Genomic DNA, 22876 nt, shown 5'->3' with positions numbered 1-22876 from the left:
ACATCCGCCGATGCGGATGCGGATTTTTAAAGGCTCACATCCGCGGATGCGGATGTCAAGATAGTACCATAAAAAACGTCAAATATTACATTTTAGGAATTTTTATTTCAAAAAACCAGCCAAGTGCGAGTCGGACTCGCGTTCCAAGGGTTCCGTACATTAAGTCCCACTCACGCTTGACTGCTCATTTCTAATAGGTTTTTTTGGTTAATGACTAAATTACCTAGCAGTCTAGCATGCTAAGACGTTCCTGTACCGACCTGTTCCACATCCGCATCCGCATTAAATCCGCATCGATTTTATGCGGATGCGGATGTTGAAAATAATGCGGAAGTTCCGCGGTTGCGGATATTCGCAACATCCCTGATAGGGACAGACAGACAGCGGGAAGCGACTTTGTTTTATACTATGTAGTGGTCTAAATCTAGTATCATAAATCCAACGCAGCTAACAATTCATCGCCTTCATCATCATCTAGAAACGACTTAGTCATATCAGCGTCATTAACACTAGTATCAAAAGGCTCGTCAAAATCACCTAATGTGGTACCAAAACTTTGTCTCATATCACCTAATGTGGTAAATGAACTGTTGTTATTTTTATTAGTCTGTGGGTTCTTTGACTCGTTATAATCGCCTAATGTGGTACTACAACTTTGTCCAATATCACCTAATGTGGTAAATGAACTGTTGTTATTTTTATTCGTCTGTGGATACTTTGACTCGTTAAAATCGCCTAATGTGGTACTACAACTTTGTCCAATATCACCTAATATGGTACACGAACTGTTATTATTTTTATTGGTCTGTGGGTTATGTGCGTCAATAACGCCTAATGTGTTAAATGAACTGTTGTTATTTTGATTGGTTTGTGTATATTGGGAGTCCTTCCTTATGTTGGTGCCTGGGATGTAGTCGTTTGGGTTCTTCGGACATTTTGGGCTTAAGTACTGGGTTATGTTGGTTTTGCTTTCCTGAAAAGAATATTCTTTGATTGGACGCAAGTCGATTAGACAAGTCTCTTCCGGTCAATAAAGACAGGGTCAGAGCAATCTAAATAATTTTAGAACAAAGTTTAATTAGTAACATCCATGGCTTAAAAAGTAAATAAAGTCACTTTAATAGTATCATGGTATAAAAAAACCGGACAAGTGCGAGTCGGACTCGCCCACCGAGGGTTCCGTACTTCTTAGTATTTGTTATTATAGCGGCAACAGAAATATATCATCTGTGATAATTTCAACTGTCACGGTAACAGATAGACAGACGGACAGAGGAGTCTTAGTAATAGGGTCCCGTAAAGGGTACCGTAAATTAGGTACTTACTTGGTGTTTGGTGGTGGTGCCTTCAAACGAGTCCCCGCTTAGACCAACGTCGTTCAGTACCTGTTAGTGAAATATAGAAGTTAATAAAAAAATTCTATCTAATACCTTTAAACGAGCAATTCTTGTATCTATCTATCTATTTAATACCTTTAAACGAGCAATTCTTGTTTATTTATTTATTTATATATATATTTCGGGGATCTCGGAAACGGCTCTAACGATTTCGATGAAATTTGCTATATGGGGGTTTTTGGGGGCGAAAAATCGATCTAGCTAGGTCTTATCTCTGGGAAAATGCGCATTTTTGAGTTTTTATATGTCTTCCGAGCAAAGCTCGGTCTCCCAGATATTAGTCTTTATAATAACATGGTGCACATAACACAAACAAAAATAATGAAAGATCACCTAAACCAGACCACTGCCCTGTTTATCAAAAGCTTGTAACTTGTAATACAAGTGGAAGTCCCTTTCTAACAAAAGCCTTTAAGTGCTACCTAAATGCAACGAGTTACCGATGTGTATACATAATACATGCGTACGTTTGAGAAATCCTTCTTGAGCAATCGGGTAAAAAAATACAATACAATACAAATATGTACTCTTCACTGCACACCTCATTACAGAAAACAATACAAATAAAACAGAAAAGAAGAGATTAAACAAGAGGCGGTCTTATCGCTAAAAAGAGATCTCTATTATTGAAAAATGTGCTTACATTGAGTTTTCCTTGTAGCATGGGCCACATATAGTCGTCGCAGGTCCCTCTGGCCAACAGATACCGCGCGCACACGCCGCCCTGCTGCCCTATGCGATGCGCGCGCGACTCCGCTTGCGTCAGGATCTATAAGAGAAATCATATGAGGTTTTTGTCTGGTATCATAGGATACCAGACAAAAACCTCGTTATGTATAGACATATACAGGGTGGAACATTTCTAGAGACTGAGCTGAAAGGATATTGTTATCTAAGTCATCTACAATCGAGTTATTATAATCGTAAAGCTGGATGAAATTGTAAAATATAATCATAAAAATGAAATACTTTTGTATCAGTGACAACCCTACAAAGTTATTTACATTTAAAATTGACACAGTATGTCATGTCATTCATAGAGTCTACTTCCTAGGGTTGAAACATACAGATTTTTGCACGGTTGTTTAACAAACTCTGTCTTAAAAACGGGTAGAAATATTAACGTGATTAATAAGTGAAAAATTAAGTAATAAACAATTCCCCGTGTGCTTAAAAGCCCTTCGTTCTGTTCCATCCGATATAGGTAAAGAATCTATTATTTATATAGGTAGATCAAGGAAAAAAAATCCCTAGTAACAGTGAAATTAGGGATCGTGTTTGAACTGTAACCTCGTGCCGCCCAATATACATTAGGATGTACACTTAGTTTCGATGGAATGTCAACCTTAATTGAAAACAAAGTAGGTAGCATTTCATTTGTCTCGTAAAATTTTCGATCAAATGAAATTCAACCTAATTGAAGATACAACAAAATTCAAACTGCCTTGGCTATAATTTTGTATGCTGGGCCAGGCGTGTCTCACTCCGCGATTTCGTCGCTTTGCTACAGGTAGCTAAAAGTACATCCGTTCCACACCAATTTTGGTGGCTAGCCATAAGCCGCACGTGGCGCTGCCGCCACCTAGCGGCCATATCTGTGCTGATCGTAACACACGCGTTTTGTTAGAGAGTGAGTCTTCTGTACCTAGTACTATTATTTATTCTGTGCCGATATGCAAGTATGTGAGTTATTGCCGCAGCGACTGACAATTCAAAGAATGGGTAGCTCTACAGTCTACTGCCTCCACTGGTACTCTATACTTCTGCAAAATTGGATACATACGCCAGGGTTGTTGCCGCTGTTGGCCGCCGTGATGGACATGACTCGACGTACTGGGACTTGTCCACTAAATCCTGTGGTACTCTACAGGGTGGCGCATTTAGATCGGTCAGTATGGGAAAATCTGAAACTATAAGACATACGACGATCTCTTCTTAGGAACCATGTCATCGATTTTAGTAACAAGAAAAACTGCATTCATACATTTAATTTTTTTTTATGTAAAATGTATTGAAAAAAATGGTGGCCATTTCGAAAACATACTAAAGTAAATTAAAGGATATGAAAACAATGCATTTTATTCATTTCAGACATCATGTTTCATAGTAACATTTACTTCTTAAGACCTACACAATAGTGTTGAGTTGCTCACTCGTGAGGCACCTCTTTTGTACCACTCATTTTGTTAAATCGTCGCAGTACTTCACACCGCAAAAATGTCTTACTTCACTCCTCTATTCATTTTACTCATTTACTCGCACGCATCACAACAGGTCTTACCACACAAATCATTCAAACACTTCATTTGAAAAAACCTTCCAAACCTTCATTTGAGTCTCAAATGAGTCTGTTAACTGCCGAACTACAAACCTTATTGCAAAGACAAAAGGTCCACCGAGAAACTCGTTGAAGTTTCGCTCACCGCCTCACGCGTCACTGACTGGGACATTCCCTCAAAAATCCTTTCAAAATGAAACAATGAATTATATTTATCCAAAGAGGGAGTGAGACAGACACACGCCCAACTTCAATGTCGCCGCGCCGAAAATGACACACGAAAGACAACAAGCGTAAGCGCTGCAGGCTTTCATACATTTTAAATATGTCTTTCATAAATATGTCTATACATTAAATAATTTTTGTTGCCGTTGGAGTTTTTTGAAGCCGGAGGAACGGTCGATGCAAAAAAAATTGTAGTACCTCACCTCATTTGAAGTAAGACATTGTAGTACTTCATTTTAGAAAATGAGGTACTCATACAAACTCATTTTAAATTGATGTCCCACCCATCACTACTACACAATCGATATCTAAATAGAAATAATTTTAGATTTTTTTCTTCAAAACGTCCGGGTTCGATTCCCGAGCTGAGTACACATTTTTTTTAAATGTATGAATGCAGTTTTTCTTGTTACTAAAATCGATGACATGGTTCCTAAGAAGAGATCGTCGTATGTCTTATAGTTTCAGATTTTCCCATACTGACCGATCTGAATGCGCCACCCTGTATACTTGGACAACATTGGACACATACGCCAGGGTTCCAGTGCAGCTCGGCAAACAGCACCAGCTTGGCGGCCGTGAGTGTGAGCCCGCTGTTGGCCGCCGTGATGGCCAGCACGCCACACCGACAGGACTCCACGTACTGGGACTTGTCCACTAAATCCTGTGGTACTCTATACTTGGACAACATTGGACACATACGCCAGGGTTCCAGTGCAGCTCGGCAAACAGCACCAGCTTGGCGGCCGTGAGTGTGAGCCCGCTGTTGGCCGCCGTGATGGCCAGCACGCCACACCGACAGGACTCCACGTACTGGGACTTGTCCACTAAATCCTGTGGTACTCTATACTTGGACAACATTGGACACATACGCCAGGGTTCCAGTGCAGCTCGGCAAACAGCACCAGCTTGGCGGCCGTGAGTGTGAGCCCGCTGTTGGCCGCCGTGATGGACAGCACGCCGCACCGACAGGACTCCACGTACTGGAACTTGTCTACTAAATCCTGGTGAAGCACAAAACCATTGGGTATTGATTTTACAATAACATTAAAATTGGGTTTATGTCAAAACAAATAATAATACCAGTATAACCATTGAATAATTTTACGGTTTAGACTCACTTGTTTTAAGTCACTCGCGCGACATGTTTCGGAGAGCCTAGGTCTCCTTTCTAAACCGTAAAATTATTCAATGTTAGCATGTCTCACAACAGTTTAAATTCGACCAGTATAACCTCCTGAAATCGCGACGGCGAACAGGCTAATAGATGACAAATTTTCATTGATGGTATCAATCCAACAGATTTGTTTTTAGGATCAAATGTCTATATGGGACCCATTGCATTAAAGTAACACAAAAGCATAGAGAAAAAAATACATAGAGTGCTCACTCCATACATCAGTTTTAGTACCAAAAAGACTATTAGCGGAACTATCAGTACTGCTACTTGACAATAGATGTAGCACCGACCGGAAAGTCTTATGCTGTTGAGATAAGACTTTCCGGTCGGTGCTACATCTATTGTCAAGTAGCAGTACTGATAGTTCCGCTACTCGATGCTAGATGTAGACACTGAAATTAATAGTCTGAACTGATGTATGGAGTGAGCACTCTTGTCTTACTATATTTCTCTATGACAAAAGTCAAAAATGATAGTCAAAGTCCGACAGTCGTACTTCACTCGCGAAACGCTCCTAACAAAACGATAAGTGAACGTGACGTCAAGGTCACTGAGAGCCCATCTTGAAATATGGACTATTAACAATAAAATTGCATTTTTGTCGGTGAAATATTGCGTTTATGTATATAGTTGCTTTGCTTTACAATCTTTTTTTGGATAAAATGTAAGGAATCGAATGGTATCCTTACTTTTTCCCTTTTTGGAAGTTAAAATAACACAAATTTTGAAACTTTCAGGTCCTGTATTTTTGTATTATTTCCATATATCGTCGGGTGACAAGTAAAAGTCACTAAGTACTATCAAAAAATTAAAGTAACAATGCACTTTATTACACTTGTAACACGGTTTATTGTCCAATAATTTCAATGATGTTAGTTAGTGACTTTTACTTTTCACCCGGCGATATTATCTATCTATCTATTTTTACGAGTAGTCAAATACCCTATTAGGTTTCATTGTTTTATCACAGCGTTCCTATGGCCACCTGCTGTCTCCATCATCAGATCAGCTCGATGGTACATATCATAATATTGCATTTAGACTCACTTGTTTTAAGTCACTCGCGCGACATGTTTCGGAGAGCCTAGGTCTCCTTTCTAAACCGTAAAATTATTCAATGTTAGCATGTCTCACAACAGTTTAAATTCGACCAGTATAACCTCCTGAAATCGCGACGGCGAACAGGCTAATAGATGACAAATTTTCATTGATGGTATCAATCCAACAGATTTGTTTTTAGGATCAAATGTCTATATGGGACCCATTGCATTAAAGTAACACAAAAGCATAGAGAAAAAAATACATAGAGTGCTCACTCCATACATCAGTTTTAGTACCAAAAAGACTATTAGCGGAACTATCAGTACTGCTACTTGACAATAGATGTAGCACCGACCGGAAAGTCTTATGCTGTTGAGATAAGACTTTCCGGTCGGTGCTACATCTATTGTCAAGTAGCAGTACTGATAGTTCCGCTACTCGATGCTAGATGTAGACACTGAAATTAATAGTCTGAACTGATGTATGGAGTGAGCACTCTTGTCTTACTATATTTCTCTATGACAAAAGTCAAAAATGATAGTCAAAGTCCGACAGTCGTACTTCACTCGCGAAACGCTCCTAACAAAACGATAAGTGAACGTGACGTCAAGGTCACTGAGAGCCCATCTTGAAATATGGACTATTAACAATAAAATTGCATTTTTGTCGGTGAAATATTGCGTTTATGTATATAGTTGCTTTGCTTTACAATCTTTTTTTGGATAAAATGTAAGGAATCGAATGGTATCCTTACTTTTTCCCTTTTTGGAAGTTAAAATAACACAAATTTTGAAACTTTCAGGTCCTGTATTTTTGTATTATTTCCATATATCGTCGGGTGACAAGTAAAAGTCACTAAGTACTATCAAAAAATTAAAGTAACAATGCACTTTATTACACTTGTAACACGGTTTATTGTCCAATAATTTCAATGATGTTAGTTAGTGACTTTTACTTTTCACCCGGCGATATTATCTATCTATCTATTTTTACGAGTAGTCAAATACCCTATTAGGTTTCATTGTTTTATCACAGCGTTCCTATGGCCACCTGCTGTCTCCATCATCAGATCAGCTCGATGGTACATATCATAATATTGCATTTAGACTCACTTGTTTTAAGTCACTCGCGCGACATGTTTCGGAGAGCCTAGGTCTCCTTTCTAAACCGTAAAATTATTCAATGTTAGCATGTCTCACAACAGTTTAAATTCGACCAGTATAACCTCCTGAAATCGCGACGGCGAACAGGCTAATAGATGACAAATTTTCATTGATGGTATCAATCCAACAGATTTGTTTTTAGGATCAAATGTCTATATGGGACCCATTGCATTAAAGTAACACAAAAGCATAGAGAAAAAAATACATAGAGTGCTCACTCCATACATCAGTTTTAGTACCAAAAAGACTATTAGCGGAACTATCAGTACTGCTACTTGACAATAGATGTAGCACCGACCGGAAAGTCTTATGCTGTTGAGATAAGACTTTCCGGTCGGTGCTACATCTATTGTCAAGTAGCAGTACTGATAGTTCCGCTACTCGATGCTAGATGTAGACACTGAAATTAATAGTCTGAACTGATGTATGGAGTGAGCACTCTTGTCTTACTATATTTCTCTATGACAAAAGTCAAAAATGATAGTCAAAGTCCGACAGTCGTACTTCACTCGCGAAACGCTCCTAACAAAACGATAAGTGAACGTGACGTCAAGGTCACTGAGAGCCCATCTTGAAATATGGACTATTAACAATAAAATTGCATTTTTGTCGGTGAAATATTGCGTTTATGTATATAGTTGCTTTGCTTTACAATCTTTTTTTGGATAAAATGTAAGGAATCGAATGGTATCCTTACTTTTTCCCTTTTTGGAAGTTAAAATAACACAAATTTTGAAACTTTCAGGTCCTGTATTTTTGTATTATTTCCATATATCGTCGGGTGACAAGTAAAAGTCACTAAGTACTATCAAAAAATTAAAGTAACAATGCACTTTATTACACTTGTAACACGGTTTATTGTCCAATAATTTCAATGATGTTAGTTAGTGACTTTTACTTTTCACCCGGCGATATTATCTATCTATCTATTTTTACGAGTAGTCAAATACCCTATTAGGTTTCATTGTTTTATCACAGCGTTCCTATGGCCACCTGCTGTCTCCATCATCAGATCAGCTCGATGGTACATATCATAATATTGCATCGACCCTTAAAACACCGTAAAATAGGTACAGTAGAACCCGCTTAAGACGATTCTGAGGGGACCTAGCAAAAAAAGCGTCTTAAACGGGAAATCGTATTAAACGTAAACAAAAAAAATATATAATAACGGTTATAATGAGCGAATTAAATCTTAGTGTAGGTAAGGTATAAGTTCACACGCAGTGAAATAATCTAGGAACCCTAACGACAGGCTCAACTAGAAAGTCGTGCAGTAACTGCCTGCAGATAAATCTGTGAGCGATAGCTTGCACTCCGTGGTCCATAATGGTCAAGCAACTGACATAAAATTCTCACCCCGATAAGGACCCGACAAAAGATATTAGATAAAACAAAAAACCTAAGGTAGGTAATAAACACATTGAAATGTTGGCTAACGGCGTATTGCATAACAATACTAAATACAACGAATTACATAATAAGCCGTTTATGTCAAAAAACAAACGTGCAGATGGTGCGTAACGGGACGGATAAGTAATATATACATTTTAGATGCCGTATTAAGCGGGACGCGAGTCGTATTAACCGTGAAAATTTGTATGAATACAGGCCCAAAGCTGCAGGGACCGGCGTGAAATGGCGTATTATGCGGGAAATCGTATTAAACGTGATCGTATTAAGCGGGTTTTACTGTATTAGGTACTTACGGCCCTGGCGTTAGTCGGAGTGGAGCCGGTGATGCAGATGTAATGGACCTGCTCTTCGTCCAGCGTGGAGCATATCGCGTCGACCACGGCGCGGTGGTGGCCGAACACCAGGAACTTGTCCGTGGACGAACTTAGCAGTTGGCGGATGTATTTACTGGGAAAAATAACAAAAATAACAAATAAACAAGATTGAACTAGTTATGATGGAACACAGCACAAAAATTGACAAAAAATAAAGCGAACGGAAGTGTATCATTCCGTATCCAAGTTAAAATTTAAGTACCCAGTGTCTGAGCGGTTTTACATAGCTTGAACTGAATAATTGTATGGCTCTTAAGGCACTTAAAAAAAACTAGACTTTTTTTTGTGAACCTAATTTAGTGTCCCACTGCTGGGCAAAGGCCTCACCTCGTTTCCTAAGCTTAAGAGCCAACAGGAGCTAAGATTTGAATATTTTAGGTAAATATACCCGTCTCGCTAACGGAAGCGGCTCCTAAAACTAGTGCGATAAGGACAAGGCGAAAAACCCTGCGTAAAAATCTCAAAAATCGAGGTTTCGTACTCGACTGTTTCCTCCTCCAAAACTTAACCAATCGTAACCAAATTTGGAAATCTAAATGATTATGACATTATCTGTGTCGGACCGTTTTGCTTTTTTGACTAATTGATATCAGTTTTGAATAGCACGCCTCTCATTGCGGCATAGTCAATTCGGCCATTTTGGCAATTTTTAAGGGCTCTAGCGCCTTAAAAAACAAAAATATCAAAAAAACCGGCCAAGTGCGAGTCCGACTCGCGCACGGAGGGTTCCGCACTATCAACAAAAAATAGAGCAAAACAAGCAAAAACAAACAAGCAAAAAAACGGTCACCCATCCAAGTACTGACCCCGCCCGACGTTGCTTAACTTCGGTCAAAAATCACGTTTGTTGTATGGGAGCCCCACTTAAATCTTTATTTTATTCTGTTTTTAGTATTTGTTGTTATAGCGGCAACAGAAATACATCATCTGTGAAAATTTCAACTGTCTAGCTATCACGGTTCGTGAGATACAGCCTGGTGACAGACGGACGGACGGACGGACGGACGGACGGACGGACGGACGGACGGACGGACGGACGGACGCACAGCGGAGTCTTAGTAATAGGGTCCCGTTTTTACCCTTTGGGTACGGAACCCTAAAAATACGACCAGGGGCCTATTGCATAACATTTTACAACTAATAATACAAGCGGAAGTCTAATAATAAAATGGAATGAAAAGAGGCGTCCGCTTGTATTATGAGTTGTAAAATGTTATGCAATAGGCTCCTGTAGAGAACAAGACAACGACCGGACAGATATACGAAAGCATTATTGCCCAAGCTTAAACGAAAACTTCTAATAATATCACTCTAAACGATTACTTACCTAAAGCGAGTCGGTATCACTAGAAGTATAGGGGCCCACAGATTACCAGTCCGCCGGACGATATAGGCCTGTCAGTTAAACGCAAAAGGTGACAGTTCTGAACAACTGCCAGGCCGATATCGTCCGGCGGACTGGTAATCTGTAGGCCCCTTAAGAGTGCATTGGTTAACCTAAAGACATAGACTAGGAATCCTCTAGACTGAGTTTAGAGCAATTATTTCATGAAACCGATGCTGCCAAAAATACGGGGGTGCGGGGGGACGAGGTGAGCGAATCCCGTGCCGTGATTGGTCCGTTCAAAGACACGGACCAATCACGGCACGGGATTGACTCGAAGATGGAGTAAAACTACCGTATAAGTGGCAGAGGGGGTAGCGTTACTATGCTCAGTCTAGAGGATGTCTTGTCTGTGCCTAAAGATAATACTCATCATATGGCGGGTATCTTGACACGGGCCGATTCGCTAAAGAAATTCAACAGCGCAGTATGCCGTTCCGAAACCACGCACGAGCGGTAGGATTCAGCCATCTGGGTGAGACCTTGTCTTCTTTACTGACTTGACTAACTCTAGTGACAATACTCACCATATAGCTGGTATCTTGACACGGGCCGATTCGCTAAAGAAATTCAACAGCGCAGTATACCGTTCCGAAACCACGCACGAGCGGTAGGATTCTGCCATCTGGGTGAGACCTTGTCTTCTTTACTGACTTGACTAACTCTAGTGACAATACTCACCATATGGCTGGTATCTTGACACGGGCCGATTCGCTAAAGAAATTCAACAGCGCAGTATGCCGTTCCGAAGCTTTGCACGAGCGGTAGGATTCAGCCATCTGGGTGAGACCCGTCTTATCTTCCTTGCTGAATTCTAGGAGCGTCTCGTCTAGGAGCACTGATTCTCTGGAAACAGATGGTTCATTTACACGACTCACAAACTTCACAAATAATCGTCACTATAATAGAATGCAGTACGTAAGTACATAAAATAATAATATCTGGGAGACCGAGCTTTGCTTGGAATACATATAAAAAAAAACTCAAAAATGCGCGTTTTGCTAGAGCTAAGACCTAGCTAGATCGATTTTTCGCCCCCGAAAACCCCCATATACCAAATTTCATCGAAATCGTTACAGAGCCGTTTCCGAGATCCGCGAAATATATATAAATATAAATAAATAAATATACAAGAATTGCTCGTTTAAAGGTATTAGATTCGATATCTGGGAGACCGAGCTTTGCTTGGAATACATATTAAAAAAAAACTCAAAAATGCGCGTTTTCCTAGAGCTATTAAGACCTAGCTAGATCGATTTTTCGTCCCCAAAAACCCCCAGATATCAAATGTCATCGTTAGAGCCGTTAGAGTAGTTTTAAAAATCTATGCATACATAGGAGGAGACGATTCAACGGAGCCACGCCGTTTTGTCGCCTAGTGTTTAGTTTTTTACTAAATAACTAGTGTTTAGTTTTAAGTTTATAAAATATATATGTATGTTAGTCTGTAAGGTATTTGTAATATGGGCCTTGTTGCCTGAATTAAACCTCTAAATAAATAAATAAATAAATAGAGACAGACAGACAGCGGGAAGCGACTTTGTTTTATACTATGTAGTGATATCGTTGTCTGAGTACGTACTAGTGTTGAGTTGCTCACTCGTGAGGCACCTCATTTGTACCACTCATTTTGTTAATTTGTCGCAATACTTCGTACCGCAAAAATGTCTTACTTCACTCCTCTATTCATTTTACTTGATTCTAAAATTATCTTTCTCCTAAAAGTTCTATTCTTAACCTCCAGAATTGCACTCCAATTAAATGTTACTATTTATTTATTTTTAGAGGAAGTGATGAATACATAAATATGTATATACATTAAATATTTTTGTCGCCGTTGGAATTAATGGAATAGTCGACGCTGAAAATATGCTAGTACCTCACCTCATTTGCAGTAAGACATTGTAACACCTCATTTTAGAAAATGAGGTACTCATACAAACTCATTTTAAATTGATGTCCTACCCATCGCTAGTACGTACCCACAACACAAGCCTTCTTGAGCTTACTGTGGGACTCAGTCAATCTGTGTAAAAATGTCCTATAATATATATTTACCTGGTCTTCTGTTCCAGTTCAGTAAGGACCTCCTCCTTGGTGCGCCTGATGAGGAACCGCTTCTGTAGTATAACTTGCAGTTCAGCCAAGTTTGATTGCCCGGTCATGTCCCACCCGAAATTGGTTTGCTTGGCAGCGCAGTACCTTTTACCTACACAAAGAACAGTTTCTCATTACTTGATCATTCAATAGAGAGTAATACTGTAATGAGGCACACAGAATCAGTTACCGTAGTAAATTAAGGAAAACTGTAGATATAAAAAAAAATGTATTCTGAAATAAGGCTATAAATAAAAAATAAAATAAATAATACTGTAATGATCTGCAGCCAGAGGCAACACTATAGTTCGTTTTTTTTAGCATTAGAAAGAAGGTAAGCTATCTTGACATGTCTTTTAATTGAAAAACGCTTTTTAAAAACCAGTAACTTATATTTATGAAAGCAGAAGAATATAAATGATCGTATTAGATTCATAATTGTTACATATTTGCCGTGACTTATTTTTAAAACATGTTTTTCAATTAAAAGACACATCAAGGTTGTTTAAATTTTTTCTAATGCTAAAAAAACGAACTATAAGGGTTGGTATTCTACCTATTATCCAATTTGCAATTGCAGTCTCACTCTCTCATTAAGTAAAATGTGAGACGCAATACACATTGGACAAAGAAAGTGGACATGTGGAATACCACCCCAACACAAACCGTAAACCATAGAGTAGGTAACTTATAACAGTAATACGACATTGATGCATAGCATATATGGGATTGATGATGCATCAATGTCATATTTATATCGGTATCGTATTGTATGATTGTCCTACACCTTATAAAACATCAATGTCCCCCGCCACGTCTGTCTGTTTGTATGTTTGCGATAAACTCGAAAACTACTGAAAGGATTTTCATGCGGTTTTCACCTATCAATAGAGTGATTCTTGAGGAAGGTTTATGTATAATTTGTTAAGGTTTTGTGTAACCCGTGCGACGCCGGGGCGGGTCGCTAGTTCATTATAAGAGTTAGAGCTAAGGCTCAATAAAATTAAGTTGAGTGTGTAAAACTCAATGGGTCCATTCAGAGCCGGTGTGCCACTCAAAAGTACCATTGTCACACTCAACTTGAGCGCTAGCTTGAATAATTAACTATTTACCATATTCATTATAAGAGTTCAAGAGCTTAGGCTCAATAAACTCGAGCTGAGTGTAAGTTCAATAGGCCGACTCAGAGCCGGTGTACCGCTCAATAGGACCATTCTAACACTCAACGAGATTATTGAGCGCTAACGCGTATACATAATAATATGTAAATACTTACCATATTCATTATAGGAGTTGAAGAGCTTAGGCTCAATAAGCTCAAGCTGAGTGTAAAGTTCAATAGGTCGGCTCAGAGCCGGTGTGCCACTCAATAAAATCATTCTAGCACTCAATTTTGAGATATTTTTGAGCGCTAGCGTGCATTTGGCGTTTGGGGTCTTCACTTGATGAGATTCGTCCTAAAAATAAAAAATATAAGAACATGTTACACAAAGACAAGGGACATTGACATAAATATAATAAATTAATAACAGTAACACTATACAAGTCAAAATACTATATATTATTGCACGTGTTTTAATTAAATGTTATTTTTAGCTCAGCTTCTCTTGTCCATTTTCCACCAAGACTAAGGCTGCGTTTCGACCAGAGATGTGGGAGGGATGTGTTTGTTAACAACCAATAGAATCACTTCATTTGTTTTCCTCCATCAGCGCGCAATGATTATATTGGTTCTTAAAAACACATCCCTCGCAACGCATTCTTAACGCAGTCTTAACGCTCTGGTCGAAACGCAGCCTTATAAACCATTCAATTTCATTTTACTATAAAAACAAATGCCTTTTAATTAGCTAGTAGGTAAGTACCTGAACTTACTATAATAACGACGCCGAACTTCTTGTCTCTGAGTAGATCCTTGTGGATTGTCACCATCTTGTAGCTTACTATCACTATTTGCGTCTGAAAATTAAGCAGAGATTAAATTTAATGCATTTTAACTCAGGGAGAGAAAGGGTGTTAGCCGCGTAACCTCAACTTATGCTAAACGCTGGTTTGGTCTCTATAGCTGGTAGTATATGACATATATTGAACTTTATAATTTAAATAGTGTGACTACTTTAAATACCTGTCTGTCAGCAACTAGCTGAGCATCCTTGTTGCTGCTCAGTGTGACGATATTCATCATCGGGATAGTTGGCAGGAGCTCATGGATCTTGCTCTGCCAAGTTTCTCTGAAATTATTAAAAAATGTGGAAACAAATGACTTCCCAACTGTGTGTTCTATGCCCAATTGAAAATACAACAAGATTCAAACTTCCTTGGCTCTAATTTTATATGGTGGGCGGCACAAGGCTATAGTAATTCTAGTTCATTGTCTATGCCAAATGGCTTACCTCATAGAAGAAGTAGTAACGATGAGCAAGGGGAAGTTGTGTTTGTAATAGCTGGCTATAGCCAGGGCTTGGAAGGTCTTCCCGAGGCCCATGTCGTCAGCTATCATGCAGCGGCCACGATGTGCTATGCCAAATCTAGAAATTAAAGTTTCAGTGTGACTGTTAATTTTTGTTAATGAATGAATTCACATTGTTGTAGTTCTAGTGTATGTTAGTGTTATGTAGTTTAGTAATTAAACTATAGAAAAGTTCGTCATTGAATTGAGTTCCACAATAATACTAGTTACAAACAATTACCTAACTCCATCTTCTTGGAACGGCATCAGCTTATTCCTAAGTGTAGACTCAATGGGAGACAAGTCCAGAGTCCTTGGGTCTGTGATCTGAGTCCGTAGGATCTTCAGCACAAACTGCGGCAGGGCTCCAAGCACTATGTGGGGGGCTAGGGGAGCCACCTTGGACATCAACTCTTGGTAGTCATTTATAGAAAAATTCCATAGTTTGGATGAGGGATCTAGAATAAAATTAGACAATATATGTTTAACCCTTTGAACGCCACGCCTATCGTACCCAGTGCATCATCGTGAACCTTGTCGGAATGCACTAATGCTGATATTGGGCTGTAGCTGCAATTTGGTGGTCAATTTAATTGTATTACTTTTTCTTTTAGATTTGTATTAACTAATTAAAATCGTAAGTCGTGTTAAAAAAATCTTACCATAGCTCTTAGAAGGTATAGTTTTGAAGACATTTATGAGAGGAGGGCAGAATTCCGACGGATTAACCTCGAACCTCTCTTCCGAAATGAGGTACACAGTACCACTCACAACTTTAGTGACCGGCACACTGCTTTCTGACCCGCTGCTTTCAGGCTTTGCATAAGGATGGAAACTCCTAATTCCATTACCAAAGTTACTAGAATTTCGTACGGGACCAGCCCAAGATTGCCTTAAAGGGGTCCGAGGTGACGATGTGCTGATTGGAGATGCGGAAGACACGATGAATTTGTTTTGATCCTGTGTCTTGTTTTGCCGCTTTTGTAATGCAGCGAGGCGCTTTCTTTCTATTTCCTCCTTTGTGCAAGCCATATCACATGGCTAGCTCAGCTTGATTATAAACTTTCTACAGTGTTTAGGAAAAGTAGTTCTCTTTTAACTTCTAAATACAAAAAGAAAGACAGCAAAACCGCGCACAGATTTTTATCAACTGATTTGATTTCTTGACGCTGTCATTGTCACTGTCAAAAGTGTCAAATACCAGATGTCTCCATTATTTGAGTAACATAGAAAAACGCTTCTTCATTAAATAATTTTTTTAAGTAATGTATCTTAAAACAGTAAAAACGCTGTCTTAAATAGCAAAACGTTCCATTTTAGTAGAAAGTATCGACTATGACCATAGTTTTCTAACAATTTAGAACATTTCATACGTAAATTGGAAAGCTTTACACGAAAGACGAAAGCGGACTTGGACTTTGACATTTCAATCAACTAGATTTTAAACTGTAATCGAGTAGGAAATTGAGACAATCAGGACAAGAACAGCTTTATAGCTGTTGACCCTGAACCAACGTAGACTTGTAGTTCCTACTCTCCCTTCGAACAAAACGATACAAATCTAAAAATGTCTGAAAAAAGCAGCCCGATTAAATACTTTTTAAGTGGTGGATTCGGTGGTGTATGCACAGTGTTAGCTGGTCATCCCATGGATACAGTGAAAGTAAGACTGCAAACTATGGCACTGCCGAAGCCAGGCGAAGCGCCTTTGTACAGCGGTACTTTCGACTGCTTCAAGAAGACTATCAACAAGGAAGGTTTTCGTGGTTTGTACAAGGGCATGTCAGCGCCCTTGACCGGGGTTGCGCCCATTTTTGCGATCAGTTTCTTCGGATTCGGGCTCGGTAAGAGGCTAATAGCTCGTTCTGACGACCAGGTGCTTTCTAAGCCAGAGCTGTTCGCTGCGGGCGCCTTCTCCGGGATCTTCACGACGTCAATTATGGCGCCCGGCGAGCGGATCAAGTGCCTGCTGCAGATCCAGCAGGGTGGCAACGCGCCGCAGAAGTACGCTGGCATGGTTGACTGCGCCAGACAGTTATACCGGGAGGGCGGCATGAGGAGCATCTACAAGGGCAGTGTAGCAACTATTTTAAGAGATGTGCCAGCCAGTGGTATGTACTTCATGACCTATGAATGGGTGAAAGAAGTGTTGGTGCCGGCCGATGCGAGCTCTAAACTGAAAATGCTGGCCACTGTAGTTGCTGGTGGTTGCGCTGGGATAGCTAACTGGCTTGTAGGCATGCCAGCTGATGTGTTGAAGAGTAGGCTGCAGACGGCACCAGAGGGAACATATCCTAACGGTATGCGAGATGTGTTCAAGCAGCTCATGGAACGAGAAGGCCCGACAGCCCTGTACAAAGGTGTAACTCCCGTCATGCTTCGAGCGTTCCCGGCAAACGCAGCATGCTTTGTAGGCTTTGAGCTAGCTATCAACTTCTTGGATTGGGTTGCACCAAACCTTTGATAGTTTTATAAGGAACTAGATCAACAAGAATTATTTGTCAAAAGTGCTTATTATTAAGCCTACTTTCTTTTGAAGTTGAAGTTGTACAGTATACTAGTGTAAGATTCCTCTAAGTTTTAAATGCAATCTAACTATCTATAGAAAGATGTTAATCAGATATATTTTTTGGCTTGACTCATGATGACAGTGCTACTTGCAGTTGATGCCAAAATAATTAAGCTTTATTTGGCAGGTAAATAGTAGTTGTAAGAGATCATGTTTATTTTTTATTACAAGTTGTTTACATCACTGCCTAATGTAATGTTATAAGAAGTAATTTAAAAGAAAATGTATATAATTACTTGATTTGTTTACAAGTTCATTGTCTAATAAAATCTGAAAAATGTATGAGTTTGAATACTTTAATGTAATCTGAGTCTGCATTAAGTTTTGTCTAACTGAACTTTGCTAATCAGATTTGATCAGTGAAGAAAAAATCTCTCGAATCCTTTGTCTCGATTTTTCAGTAGCCACTCAATCAATCTAAATTATATACAATCAATCTAAAAATTTACAATAAAAAAGCATAATTTCTGATATTTGTTTACCCTGGTTTTAAACCATTCTACATGTAATGTTACTTTACATTTTTTTTATCGTAAAACAAAACTTTTGAAATGTGTCCATCTACTATAAGTACTGCAGAATCCAGTAAAAAAATTGTCACAGATGTAGTGGATTTTTTGTTACACAATCTAATACATAGTTGTGTTCAATCTCATTTGTCTCCCTTATAAAGCTTATCAGTTTTGATAAATAATACCCTCAGTGCTAGGATTCTATTGTATACTAAAGTATATAACCTTAGTACTTGAGGAATGAAACTGCTTAGCATTATAAGGGTGTCAACCTAAGCCACAAATATAGTGATATATTTTTAATGTAAGTATGTAGTTGTTTTCTTTAGTGTTTATATAATGTTATTTCAGACAATAGAATATAACATATATGACAGAGATAAGGTATAAGTGCCTTGTATTATATATATTTACCAAGATATTGTGTATCTTTAACTCCTTATACTTTGGACCACAGATAATTTAGAGATCTCAATTGTGCAGATAAAGACACTTATCAATATATTAACCTTTCATGTGTGTGGAGGTCAAAAATCTTGAATTAAAAACCTCAGTTTTGCTGTGTAGAGCAGAAAAAAAACGCGAAAAATTACCTACAAAAAGATGACTAAAAATTTAGTCAGGATCCTTAATTCCTTATTATACACAGACAGATTATATCTCTTGAGGTTAATTAACAAATTTTTGTTTATTGTTAATATCTTTCTTGTCTATTATAGTCTCAGTAAATGCACAAACTACTTAAAACAAAACTTTAAAAAAATACAACAAACAACATGTGAATATTTGCAAATATTTATTTATCATGACAATTTTAGTAAAACTCTCTTCTGAAATTGATTTCCATCTTTTTATTACTCTCATAATCTCTAACCAATGACTTCCTTGTTTTATGTTTGACTGTATCTTCCTTTGGCTCTTCTTTTTTCACATTTCCTAGACCTTTCCTGTCCTTTTTTTGTACAGTCCTAATGGGATATTTCTTTCCTGCTCCCTCGGGACCTAGTCCGGAATCTCTATCCCAACCGGTCTTCAGCATAATTTGGTATCCTCTATTAGTTTGTGGAATGGCATAATTTGTTGGTATTTTCTTTCCTTTGCTGGCAATAATATTATGTATTGTAGATGACAAGTGCTCTTGCTCATTAGGATAAGCTTGGTTGCAGACGGAACAATGAAATACCTTTAGTTTCACTTTGGTTTGTGATTCAACTTTAATTTTCATTTCCTCTTTTTTACGCTTATAACTTATCAGTATATCAGCTAATATTAGGTTTTTATTCTGAATAACAAGACTCTGGGCCGAGTTACCAGCTTTATCTCGAACTGTAGTGTCAATACCTCTTTTTAATAGCTCTTTCACAGTATCTATGGAGTTGGCCTGACAAGCTATCATGAGTAAGCTCCAACCGTAATCATCAATGATATTTATTTTATCTGGAGATAAGTCCAAAGCTTCTTTAGTAGTATCAATATCATTATTTTGTACAGCTATAAACAAGTCTTTGTTTGAAATTGGATCACCACATTTACGTTTAGATGCACGTCTCTTTGTATTTGATATAGGATTGTCTTTACTTGATGTCGGCTGAGTATTATTCGCTTTATTTACTTCTTCTAAATATATTCTCCTCGCTTCTTCTCCACTTATCGATGTGTTGATATGGAACTTCTTTTTGGATATTAGTTCTTCGGTTGGCGAAGTAGGCCTGACAAAGTTACTGTATTTCTTGTTAGACATTTTTCTTCTTTAGGCGTATAAAATTGAAACTTGATGTTACGTTGATATTATTAGGTACATTATTCTTGCATTGCTCACAAACCAAATAAATAAGCCTTACACCATTATCAAAAATACGTAGAAAAATCTGGGGAAAAAAATAAAATGCTGAATGAGACAATGACAATAAAAACGTCATCGACGTCCGACGTCAAAGTGTAATGACAGCACATTATGTTTATAGAGAATGCAATAGACTGTGAATCCTGTGAATACTTTATTGAATAAAGTTTGTAATTGCACATTTATTAACTTAATGGAACAGTAAGAAAAAAAAAATACAAAAAGCGGACTTATTGCCTTAAGGCATTTATATGTATCGTTTATTCTAGGGCCAGTGACAGCGGTAGTGTAACCCGCAATTTACTTGCACCTGTTATATGCGCCATGTTCAATTAACATTTATAAGCAATAACTCAAGGGTTTCCGAACACCGATCCGTAGGTAAATAACTACTATCCTATATATTATACTACTCTTTGGATAAAAGCCGATTCCGGCAAATATTGAAAACCATCTGACCTAAGGACATATACTGGCCTATAGTGAAAACAGCCATTGCAATAAGAGAAGCAGATCGCGAAATTTCAGTATTTGCTATGGTCTCTGTAACATTACACAACTTATTCTTACTTCTTATTCCAATTCTCACCAATCACATCATGTTCCCAACATATATTATATATATATCTGCACTCAATGTACCTAACTTCCTTGAATAACTTATATTACTAACTAGATATAAGTCCGTTCGATGTTCTGTATACAATTTCAAGTTACACAGGAAAACCTGTAATTGGCCATACTATTGTATAAATTAGCATAAGGAAATAAAAAACTCTGTATCGCTGTTGGTTTTCACAATAAATATAAATATAAATAAACATGAGGAACTTGATTATTTTGATTTTTTAATGATTTATTATAATTTTTTGGATACTCGGCATTGTACAAAAAAAAAACTTATGATTTACAATAAATTATCACTAATGATCACTTAGAAAGTTCTCTGGCTATGCTCTTCAAGGCCTCCGTCTGCTCCTTGATTAATTTTAATTTTTGCTTCAAATAATCCTTTTTGAATTTAAGATAGTCCTCTTTCACCTGCAGCTTCCGCTCCTCCATGTTGGTTAAGGCATCACAGTTGAAGTAGCAATTAGAATGCTTTGAACTTTTGTATTTATTGTTCTTGACTTTAACTTTTCTCCGTTCTGAGGTGAAAACTTTTGTTTCCGGAGGAGATTCGGGCTCACTAATTGATCCTGTGTATTCCATATCGTTATTAAAGCTATGGTCCGGTAATATGTCTTGATCTAATGGGATAAATTCCGGGGTCTCCTCTCGCAGCGGGCTCTCACTCTTTGTAGGAGAATTTTTTATTCCTAGGGCTTCCTGTTCAGGTGTCAAGTAATTGTTGGTTGTTGCAGGTAACTGTTTGTAAGCGTCCAAATTCCGCTTTTTTGTCTTTGACCGAAGATCTTGCCAAGTCTGAAAATCGATAATACAAATAAGCTATAGGTGTGTATTTTGCTTTAAAGAAGATAATTCAAAAGTAATAGGTACTTTTCTCCACTGTCTCCAGGTCTTCTTGGCGCCAGCTATGGAATTACATTCAGTTGCTATGTTCTGCCATGTTTTCTGACATTCCTTGTATGAAATCCCTTGCCGAATATTGGTGGATAATAACTCTGGATTCTTCCGTATTAGCTCAAGAAGCTTCTTCTTTTGGCGCGCTGTAACGTAAACACATCTTTGCCTCTGTCTTTCCATTACTTTAATACGGATGCGGTCACCCCATAACCGGTGAGTTCTTAAGTCGATTAGAACTAAGCAATTAGCGGTTGGTTTTCGAAACGGCAGTCACTGTGAATTTTCGAAACCACACAGTTTACCTATTTTATTTTAATAATAATGACATAAATAAGTATTTGACCATTTAACCGCATGAAGGGAAGGGAAGGACCGTTCCTAAACTGTAATACATAATGAATGTATAAATCTGTCAATCAATATGTTGGTTGAAAATGATAGAATCTACATATCTTATATTATTATTATATTAAATATTTAATGTTTTTCATGATAGCTATTATTGAAGCTTCAATTCAGTATTAAACAAATAAAAAGATTTTCTTGCAATTTATATGAATGTAACATAATCATATGTATTGTCTATCTTCTGAACGATAGCCATTTGACAATACATGGTTGCGGTTGCTAGTAAAAAATTATGGTAGAAAATCCTTACACATAAATTAACAAAAATCTAGTTTTAGACTCAGAATAAACAAACATTTCAATTGTCCGAGGAATAGTAGGCTTAATTATGAAACAAAGCTTGTATTTAAACGTTAATTCTTGTGGGTTTATAAGGTTTTAGATGTTTTTACATTTTCAAATGGCAACAATAAATCCATCCATTTTGATTTGCGTGTTGCCTGTCATCCGAGCGAATCGAAATCAGTCACTCAATAAAATTCAATGGAATAGGAAGGAAACTACGCAACCCGCGTAATTTATAGATAAAACGTTATTTTGGTGACTAATTATGATATGACAAATCTGGTGATAAACGGACAACAGTGACGGTTATAAGCAATGGCTGATTACAGTGCTAAATGTTTGCACCGTTTTCTGCGTGCCTCCTTGGGATTTCTGCTTCTGGCACAACTAGCGCAATACGTAAGTAGTTATGATGGTTTCATTATAATAATGTTTTTCCGCACTGAATATCTTGCTGGAAAGCTATTCTTAAGGAAAATTGGACGTTAATTGCTTGTAATCTCAGGTAGATTGTGGCCGTGATTTACTACGTACAAACCTACCTACATCTTTGTTTGCAAAACAATTCTACATTCGCGAAACGAGTAGACATTTTCCTAATCGTAGTTATAATATCGGGCACGTGACTAATTGATTAGCATTAGTTATTAGGAAAGTTTTAAACTTGAAATATGATAAATCACATTCATGTACTTAAGTAAACAAAAGTACAATGACGGAAATAGTTT

General features: G+C 37.9%; 5 protein-coding genes across 5 annotated transcripts in view; 2 read left to right on the top strand and 3 right to left on the bottom strand.

The window, feature by feature from the left end:
- Nucleotides 1–423: 423 nt before the first annotated feature.
- LOC134653942 (SWI/SNF-related matrix-associated actin-dependent regulator of chromatin subfamily A-like protein 1) lies at nucleotides 424–16143 on the bottom strand. The gene is made up of 14 exons (XM_063509312.1): nucleotides 15667–16143; nucleotides 15246–15462; nucleotides 14949–15083; nucleotides 14681–14786; nucleotides 14431–14514; nucleotides 13832–14012; nucleotides 12517–12667; nucleotides 11140–11304; nucleotides 8994–9147; nucleotides 4773–4904; nucleotides 2041–2166; nucleotides 1326–1385; nucleotides 670–973; nucleotides 424–636 (listed from the first exon to the last, which is right to left on the bottom strand). Exons 1-14 carry the CDS (start codon nucleotides 16034–16036, stop codon nucleotides 431–433), a joined length of 2391 nt encoding a protein of 796 aa, XP_063365382.1. The 5' UTR covers nucleotides 16037–16143; the 3' UTR covers nucleotides 424–430.
- A 246-nt stretch (nucleotides 16144–16389) lies between these two features.
- Nucleotides 16390–17500, top strand: LOC134653887 (congested-like trachea protein). The gene has a single exon (XM_063509248.1). It carries the CDS (start codon nucleotides 16572–16574, stop codon nucleotides 17466–17468), a length of 897 nt encoding a protein of 298 aa, XP_063365318.1. The 5' UTR covers nucleotides 16390–16571; the 3' UTR covers nucleotides 17469–17500.
- Nucleotides 17501–18891: 1391 nt separating this feature from the next.
- On the bottom strand, nucleotides 18892–19931 carry LOC134653886 (G patch domain and ankyrin repeat-containing protein 1 homolog). Its single transcript, XM_063509247.1, has one exon. The coding sequence runs from the start codon at nucleotides 19824–19826 to the stop codon at nucleotides 18900–18902; it is 927 nt and encodes a 308-aa protein (XP_063365317.1). The 5' UTR covers nucleotides 19827–19931; the 3' UTR covers nucleotides 18892–18899.
- A 903-nt stretch (nucleotides 19932–20834) lies between these two features.
- LOC134653793 (uncharacterized) lies at nucleotides 20835–21730 on the bottom strand. Its single transcript, XM_063509159.1, has 2 exons — nucleotides 21429–21730; nucleotides 20835–21353 (listed from the first exon to the last, which is right to left on the bottom strand). The coding sequence occupies exons 1-2, from the start codon at nucleotides 21633–21635 to the stop codon at nucleotides 20859–20861; spliced, it is 702 nt and encodes a 233-aa protein (XP_063365229.1). The 5' UTR covers nucleotides 21636–21730; the 3' UTR covers nucleotides 20835–20858.
- A 583-nt stretch (nucleotides 21731–22313) lies between these two features.
- LOC134653935 (NPC intracellular cholesterol transporter 1) overlaps nucleotides 22314–22876 on the top strand; it is an 80527-nt gene continuing 79964 nt past the window's right edge. The window contains exon 1 of the mRNA XM_063509305.1: nucleotides 22314–22547. Within this exon, the coding sequence (XP_063365375.1) occupies nucleotides 22464–22547 (84 nt within the window). The 5' untranslated portion in view covers nucleotides 22314–22463. The remainder of the gene's footprint in view (nucleotides 22548–22876) is intronic.

The sequence above is a fragment of the Cydia amplana genome, chromosome 14, assembly GCF_948474715.1.
Source record: "Cydia amplana chromosome 14, ilCydAmpl1.1, whole genome shotgun sequence".
Classification (NCBI taxonomy): Eukaryota; Metazoa; Arthropoda; class Insecta; order Lepidoptera; family Tortricidae; genus Cydia; species Cydia amplana.
Note: the sequence above shows the minus strand (reverse complement) of the source record. Positions and strands in the feature narration are given on the sequence as shown.